Source organism: Pundamilia nyererei, unplaced genomic scaffold (genome assembly GCF_000239375.1).
Source record: "Pundamilia nyererei isolate P.nyererei 1_Seehausen unplaced genomic scaffold, PunNye1.0 scaffold00353, whole genome shotgun sequence".
NCBI classification, from domain to species: Eukaryota; Metazoa; Chordata; class Actinopteri; order Cichliformes; family Cichlidae; genus Pundamilia; species Pundamilia nyererei.
This window is the reverse complement of record NW_005187754.1, coordinates 77,011-85,817: the sequence shown is the minus strand read 5'-3', so window position 1 is coordinate 85,817 and position 8,807 is coordinate 77,011. Positions and strand designations below refer to the sequence as shown.

The window sequence follows — 8,807 nt, the reverse complement described above, 5'->3', positions numbered from 1 at the left end:
TGTGTGTGTGTGTGTGTGTGTGTGTGTGTGTGTGTGTGTCCTGCTGACAGAAAATTCTGAGACATTTTACAGAGAAACGCAAAAATAATGTAACAATTAAGTAACATACTGCATTACTTTAGAGAAATGTATTCAGTGTAGCATGTGCAATGACCCCAACACTGATGACCACACAGTGTGTCTTTGACGTGTTGCTAAGCGACAGACCCCGGTGAAATCAGACTGCATAGGATACATTTAGTAACCTGCGACTTTAATGAGTCAGTTAAATTAGTTGAATTTGAACAGGGATGCATGAAAACAGGAGCTACAGAGTAACAGGCTGTAAACTAACCTGGCCTGATCAGTCAGCTCAGCAAATCTCCTCATGGCTTCAATGACCAGCAGCTCCCCTGCAGGACGACACAAAACACAGAAGCAGTCTAATGCATGGACCGGTGTGCGTTTGTGTTTTCTGGCAAACACACTTTCAGTTTAAAACAATCCCATTCACCTTATACTGGGACAGAGACTTCCTGGGTGGATCTGTCTGACTGATCAGGTCTCAAATGTTTTATTCTGGTCATTTTTAACATGTTATTGTTCAGACCATGGACACAATTCAACGTCTTTTAAAAGATCCTGTCTGTGAGGTGAGCAGCAGCAGAGCATTTGTAGGAGCAGCTTACACGTGCTGAGAGACTTCTGCTTCGAACATCGAGCGACAGTTTGGAAATGCAGGCCTAAACATAGCGAGCATGGTTTTTAAGGATACAGCTGAGGCTTCATTTCACTTTTGGCACGTTACTGATGCTGTCTGATAAAACAGATCGTTGGGGATGACCCTGTGAGAATCCCCCGCTGTGCCTGCAATTCAACTACAGCCAATTTCTGTACAGTGGAAAGTGGAATCTGTCTGATTGGTCCCTTTAATCCAACTTTGATTGGCACACACATTAAGCAGCAGGTATGTTCGGCTTCTACTGTCTGAGACAAACATATTAGAGAAATCACCTCTCAAGTCTGAAGCTGAGTTTCTGCCCTATAGAGATGACCTGGACCTGAGCTTGGAGGGTTTTGGTTCGTTTCAAAGGGTTATTTGTAGAAAACACGGACTTTGTATCAGGATGGTTCCTGCCAGTGAACAGCACATGACACTGATTATAGCAATGGGTTTGAATAGTGGGATTACTCCAAAATAAGAGTGTGGTGGGAATGTCACTAGTTTTGGTCACGTGAACTGGACTCACTCCTGAGTGAAACAGTATTGATACTGATGAAACACGGCAGGTGACTACAGAGCCCAAGTATAGCAGGAAACCGCGAGATCATCACCATCGGTAGGATTCATCTGCTGAGCAGCTGTAGCGTCGGCACCATTCGACACCTCCTGCCTTCAAAAGAACAACGTCTGATTTGGAGACGTACCACTGAGCCAGCGCTGTCGGACGTTGCTATGGATACGGCCAGAGTCACTGGGGTCGCTCAGGTAGGCCAGCCAGAACGGTGGAAGTTCACTCATGTCCATAGGAATGTAGGCTCCTGATAATGGAAAACACGCACACACACACGAAGACAATTTCAGCATCAAATGACAATAAATCCAAACGATAAGAAAAACTGAGAACTGCAAACGTCCTGCACTAACATCACACACACACACACACACACACACACACACACACACACACACGATGTAACAACTTTTATTTTACAGGATATAACGTTCATGGCGCGCTGTCAGGGAGGTCAGTACCGAAGCCGTGCTCTTCCATGAGCTCCTTGCTAAAATCCATGTACACTAAGCCTTCATACACCTGCAAGACACAACAGTAACGTCTGTCACTTCACAGTTAACACTGACAGGCAGGTCCACGCACCGTGGGTCATCAGACTGACCTGTACCACTCGGTCCTGCAGCCCAGCAGTAATGGACAGCTCATCCGTCTCCACATCGAGGATGAAGTTGGCTCTGATTGGTTTGGGAAGATCCTGCAGCATTAATAAAAACCAAAACAAACGTGACTCAGGACGACATTCAGTGCAGTTCGGTTTTAGAGAAGAAGACCCAGATCTGCAGTCAGGAACTCAAATATGCCTTTCTTTGTCCACACGCCACCTTTCCATTGAATTCCATGTGTGCCTGTGCTGGCATTTCTCCTGCGGTGTTGCTATCAGTGTGTGAAGAGTGGGAGAAGAGGGTTGCATTGACAATCCAACACAATGGGCAGCACATTGAACACATTTTATAAGTGGTCAGAAACTTGTAAATAACTCATGAAAGAATAAAGTTGTGTTGAAACCAAGCACACCATTGTTGTTCTTGTGACATTACCAATAAGTGTGATGTGTCACATGACCCTCGTCCTATTGAAAAAACAAAAGTTGCATCCAAGATGGCCGACTTCTAAATGGCCACCATGGTCACCACCCATCTGGAGGAGTTTGCCCCCTCACATATACTAATGTGCCACAAACAGGACTTTAATATCACCAACCATTCCCATGTTATTACGCTGTATCCATATAAATGGCCACCCTGTATTTCAGATATGTGTGTAGGTAGACTGGTCACATGTCCTCACATTATCTGTGATGTTGTAGAACTTCATGAGACACTTCAGAGTAGCTGAGACGATGGCACTGTGAGAATCATAAACAAGTAGAATATTACAAAGTGCACAAAATGACCTCTGAGTTATGGTACGCCGTTTCAAAACAAAGCAAAAATACTCACCTGCTTCCAGCAAGGCCCTTCACACAAACACAAATATACGACATCATCATTAGACTGAATTAGATGCAAACAGGCCACAACCGTTTACGTGTTACACTCTGAAGTATCTGAAGGGATCCTTACCACTTGTCGGGGAATGTTGGTGTCGTACTTCAGGGTGAAGTTCTGCTTTGTCAAAGCAATCCTGCAGAGAAGAATGCAGAGCATTGGATGAGCTTTGAAAACCAGCCTGTGTGATCCAAACCTGTAAACAGCTAACAGGGTTCTGGTGGCATTTGAACCTTTCCACATATCTACAACCAGGCACATGTGGGGGGGCGGGGCTTGAGTACCCACCCCTTCTAATGTCTCTGCACGGCCCTGTCTACAACCATAGAACTCTCAGACAATTCAACAGTGAACTCATGCAGTCGTTTACAGTTGTGTCTGTTTTACTGAAAGTAAGTGAGTATTTGTACTTTAATAAAACTGGACTTTGTATTTCCATGTTTATTCTTGGACTCAGGCAGCACGGTGGCACGGTGGTTAGCACTGTTGCTGCACAGCAAGAAGGTCCTGAGGTCAATTCCACCATCAGGTCTTTCTGTGTGGAGTTTGCATGTTCTCCCCGTGTCTGCGTGGGTTCTCTCCGGGTACTCCGGCTTCCTCCCACCGTCCAAAGACATGCAGCTTGTGGGGATAGGTTAATTGGATAATCCAAATTGCCACTAGGTGTGAATGTGCGAATGAATGTGAGTGTGAATGGTTGTCTGTCCCTGTGTGTTGGCCCTGCGACAGACTGGCGACCTGTCCAGGGTGTACCCCGCCTCTCGCCCTATGACAGCTGGGATAGGCTCCAGCGCCCCCCGCGACCCTGAAAAGGATCAGCGGAAGCGAATGGATGGATGGATTCTTGGACTCCAGGAGTAGCTTGAATTTTATGATCAAACTCAATCAGTTCATGAATGGACTGTTAGCTAATAGCAGCATGTCTGCCAACACAAGTGCCGACGGTCTGATGTAGCAAAATGCCGTCACAAACTGACGGCCCGTGTTATAGCAGCACACGCACATTCAGTGAACTCGTTCACAAACGTTTGTAAGGACAGACAGTCTGCACAGACTGAAAACATTGAAATATTTAAACGAATGATTTGACACATTTGCTCAGTTACAGCTAACAGGCTAACCATACAATCTACAGCCTGTTACACAAGCTCAGTCATATCAGAGACAATACTACATGGCTAACATGATCAACGGCACTAAACAAATGAAGAAAATCCAATAAATCCACATAGCAAAGAAGTATAACTAATCTGTCTACATTCAGAGGGTGGTTGGCTAGCACGCCGTGACACAGCTTTGACTGACATTGGTTGCTTTGTCCAAGTCAACCTTCCTGTCCCCATGCTGACATAGGCTGTGGAGACTTTTCTTGTAAATCTCGTCCACGTCACATCCCAGGTTTCGTTGTTGACACCTTGGTGCTAACTGCGGTTCAGCTCAACAGCTGCGAGTTCTCGTCATTAACCTTTCTAGAAGTTACACAAGCAACACTGGCTTTTCAGTCACACAGAGATATAAATACATCCTAACATTGTTTTGAAGGAAAGTAAGGTCCCCTTGAGCATCAGATCTGAGTATTGCCTTCAGATGTACCTTGTAAGTGTTACAACTGTCCACTAGTCTCCACTGTGTAAGCATGTGAGATCTGACATTAGCAGCTTGTTATTAATTACTTTTTCATTTTTTTCATTACATTTTCTCTACAAGCTCTTATGTCAAAGCAGGTAATTCTTCACCTGCTTTCAATAAGAGACAAGGCTTTGTTATGAAGTGTTTTAGCTCTGATGAATCAGCAGACACGCACAGAGTACATTAGAGATCATCTACACCAGGGGTGTCCAACTCCAGGCCTCGAGGGCCGGTGTCCTGCAGGTTTTAGATCTCACCCTGGGTCAACACACCTGAATCACATTACCTCGTTACCAGGCCTCTGGAGAACTTCAGGACAGGTTAAGGAGGTCATTTAGCCATTTAAATCAGCTGTGCTGGATCAAGGACACATCTAAAACCTACATAACGCTGACCCTCGAGGCCTGGAGTTTGACACCTGTGATCTACACAGACTGATAGCAGCAGGTACCCTCACCCTTGTTTGGAGCAGAACTGGTAAAACTTCTTACATGTCGCCTGTAGCAGTCGAAGACCCCCCAGGTACCTGCAATCAGTAATAAAGACAAAGACTTCCTCACTATGACGCCTCCATCCTGCCTTTGGGCTCAGTCAGCTGGCTGCATACACACCCTTCCTTCCTGCTGATACAGAACAGATCTTGCAGGCTGCCAAACTCTGTGGGGTCGTTGAGTGGATGAGGGACTAAAACCTACAAAGGTCACAATACTTTAGAACAGAGTGGAGATGTTTTAGTTTATAAGAATATGTGGTCATTTGTATTACCAAAGTCTGGGTCTCCAGCAGAGTAACCTCAGCCCAGAAGTTAGCGATGGTCATGGCGATTGTTTTTCCATTGAAGCCATCTGAGGGATTCCCCATTAGTCCCACCCTGGGAGTCGTCAGAGATTTGGGAAGTATTTTATACCAAAGTGTGGCAGTTGCGTGTCCATGCTTTCTTACCTGGCGTATGACCGGCATGTAATAGGTTTAGCAGGGCTGCCTTGCTGCTTGGTGGAGTAGTGGGTGAGCCACTTGGTGTAGTCTGACAGTCCCTGAGATGTTGTGAGAGAAAGTGGTGTTAGACTGAAATTTAACCAGAAAAAGGAAGTAAAGTAACTGTACGCAGAAATGTACTTAAGATAGATTTTACATTAATGTAAAATATAAATGCAATTTTGTTTTACTCTTTTTACCCCAGACAATAATGGTTCCCTTAAAGAGGATCCATCCTGCGCAGTTCTAGCTTCAGGTACTCGAGAGTACACTATATTGACTCGCCCGTCCAAACCAGGTGTTCCAATCACTGTCATGGGCACAGCTGCATAAAATCACACACCAAGGCAAGCAGGCTGCTTCTACATACAGACCCTTTCCAAAAAATTAGAATATCATGGAAAATGATATTCTGAATGGAATTTCCATAATTCCATTCACAACGTTAAACTCTCATAGACGATTTCAAGTACTTAGTTGTTTATTTGTACATAATTTGGGCTTCCAGCTCATGAAATCCATGAAAACATGATTTCAAAAAAATTGAATACTGTGAAGACCTCACCATTCACTTCTCATTTTTTGCAGGAAAAAAAAAATTAGGATCACATCAGTGAGTTCCACTGCACAGTCTCTCAAATTGTATTGTATTTATTTAAATTTTTACTTTTTAATTATTTTACCTGCATTTTTTTAATCACTCTTATATTTAAATGTTCATTTGCTATTTTATCTAGGGATTGAGAGTAACGTAGTTTCTATTCTCTGTATGTCCTGTACATGTGGCAGAATTGACAATAAAGTTGACTTTGACTTTGACTTGAAATTAATCAAAATGTGGTATTTTCAAAATGATATGTCAATCTTCAATACTTGGTTGGGAATCCCTTCGCCTTAGCCACTGCCTCGATGTGGCATTGATGCAATCTGCCTGTGGCATTGCCTGGTAGTTATGGAGGCCCAGATTTCCTTGGTACTTGCTGTCAGCTCTTTGTTTTGGGGTCTGGGTCTTTTCCTCTTCATACCCCATAGATTCTCAATGGGGTTTAGGTCTGGTGAGTTGGCTGGCCAGTCAAGCACTGTGATGGCATGGCAATCAAACCAGGTTTTGGTGCTTCTGGCGGTATGGGCAGGGGCCAGGTCCTGCTGGAAGATGAAATCTGCATCTCCATACAGATCCTCAGCAGAAGGAATCATAAAGTCATCTAAAACACTCTGGTAGACTGTTGCGGTAACCTTGGATTTAAGAAGGCAGTTTGCCAACACCTGCACCGGACATTGCAGCCCAAATCATGACTGACTGTGGTTATTTGACACTGAACCTCAAACAACTTGGGTTCGGTTCCTCACCCATCTTCCTCCAAACACTTGGACCTTGATTCCTGAATGAAAGGCACACTTTACTTTCATCAGAAAAGAGGACCTTTGACCACTGGCCAACAGTCCAGTCCATCTTCTCCTTGGCCCAGTTGAGTCGCTCAGGCTCAGAAGTGGTTTTGAAGCTTTGATTCCTGCCTCATTCCACTCTTTCTGGGTCTCTACCAGATTCTTGAATCTTCTGTCTGATAATCCGCTGAATGCTGGTGCATCTTCTCCTGCCACATTTTGCCCTTCCACTAGACTTTCCATTGATATGCTTGGACACAGCACTCTAAACAGCCAGCCTCCTTAGCTATAAACTTTTGTGGCTTACCCATCCTATGGCGGGTACCATTGATGCTCCTCTGGCCAGTTGTCAAGTGTGCAGTCTTCCCCATATTGAACCTAACTGAGACAACTGGATCAAAGTGAAGCAAATTAATGACACCTGGGAAAACCTGTGCAGGTGCTTTGAGTTAGTACAGTGGTTCCAAACTTTTTTTGCTGGGTCCCCCTTTGTTTGACAAGAAAAATATTCGCCCCCTCTCGCAAACATCCTCCAACCACACACGCCCATATTTTGCGCCATTGCGGTTTATTTCACACCTCAAACATTTAGTAAACAATTAAGCAAATACAAGTAACCTGCAGGTAGTAAGAAAATAAATACCAACTCTTTTACGCTGCGTCCGCACCTACACGGGTGATTTTGAAAACGCAGCAGTTTCATCCACACATAAACGGCGTTTTGAATCACCAAAAACAGATTTTTTAAACTCCTTTTTTGCGTTTACATGTGGACGAGGAATACAGAGTTTGTCACGCAACGTCAAAGGTATGCGCCTTTTTCACGTCAGCTGTGCGCCACGTTATTGTTTACATGAGATGAATTGCAGAATGGCCGATAGTCAGATTAAGAGTATTTTGTCTCTGTCTGCAGGTTTACACGCAGTTACTGTCCCTCTATTTACAAAGGCAGAGGCGTCACGGTGTGATTGTTTTACATGTAGTTGTTTTTTCCTGTGTAATAATATTCAACATTGCATCAATACATTTTTTCAAAAAATGTCTCTCTGTGCAAAATGGGTTTAAAAACATAAACAGCTGTGGGATCCTGTTTGTCCGTGGTTTAAACAGCCCAGTGCTGCTCCCGACAGGGAAAACCTGCAGGGAGACCTACCTCAGCACCTGTGCAGGTGAAGCCAAAGGGCAGATGTGCTTCACCATATTTTCTAGTCTTTGGCTTGGAAGGAAATTGGTTTGGAAACATATTCAGCGATGCTTCATCTCCTGCTTTGCCTTTGTGTGGGAGCCCTTGCTAGCAGTGTCCAAGCATTTTGTTTTTTCCCCTTTTCATGCCGCGCCCCCCTTGCAATGGCTCTGGCGGGCCCCACACTTTGGGAAGGTCTGAGTTAGTAGATGAGTTATGTGTAAAACTCAGTTTAAAACATTCATGCCCTGTAAAATTTGGGCTCATGTCTTTATAGTTTCTAATTTTTCGAAATCATGTTTTCATGGATTTCATGAGCTGGAAGCCCAAATTATGTACAAATAAACTACTAAGTACTTGAAATCGTTTGTGGGCCCTGAATTTATAATCTATGAAAGTTTAATGTTTTGAATGGAATTATGGAAATAAATAAACTTTTCCATGATATTCTAATTTTTTGAAAGGGTCTGTACATTTGTGAAAGAATGGGTCGCTCATAGGAGCTCACTGAAGTCCAGTGTGGTACCATGACAGGATATCACCTGTGTAACAAATCCAGTTGTGAAATTTCCTCACTACTAAACATCAATAGACAAGCCTGGGTTTGACGGTTGCCGGGGGCACAGTACTAGTACTAGTACTGCACTGTGCCAAGTGTAGAGTTTAGCAGAGGTGGGGTTATGGCAGGAACTCCAGGCCTCGAGAGCCGGTGTCCTGCAGGTGTTAGATCTCACCCTGGGTCAACACACCTGGTAGCGGTAGCGGATTCACGGAGAGGGTGGAGTGCCCACTCCGGGTCGGGGATGAGTTCCTGCCCCAAGTGGAGGAGTTCAAGTATCTCGGGGTCTTGTTCGCGAGTGATGGGAGAAG

The 8,807-nt window shown here is 44.4% G+C and overlaps 1 protein-coding gene across 1 annotated transcript in view; it reads right to left on the bottom strand.

Moving 5' to 3' along the window:
- The window catches only part of gkup (glucuronokinase with putative uridyl pyrophosphorylase), a gene marked incomplete at its 5' end in the record, with an annotated part of 14,874 nt that overhangs the window by 4,134 nt on the left and 1,933 nt on the right, over window positions 1–8,807 (bottom strand). Inside the window, 11 exons of the mRNA XM_005752318.1 lie at window positions 335–392; window positions 1,408–1,521; window positions 1,736–1,796; window positions 1,879–1,971; window positions 2,565–2,622; window positions 2,717–2,733; window positions 2,840–2,900; window positions 4,851–4,919; window positions 5,005–5,084; window positions 5,159–5,264; window positions 5,336–5,427. Of these exons, the coding sequence (XP_005752375.1) occupies window positions 335–392; window positions 1,408–1,521; window positions 1,736–1,796; window positions 1,879–1,971; window positions 2,565–2,622; window positions 2,717–2,733; window positions 2,840–2,900; window positions 4,851–4,919; window positions 5,005–5,084; window positions 5,159–5,264; window positions 5,336–5,427 (809 nt within the window). The remainder of the gene's footprint in view (window positions 1–334; window positions 393–1,407; window positions 1,522–1,735; window positions 1,797–1,878; window positions 1,972–2,564; window positions 2,623–2,716; window positions 2,734–2,839; window positions 2,901–4,850; window positions 4,920–5,004; window positions 5,085–5,158; window positions 5,265–5,335; window positions 5,428–8,807) is intronic.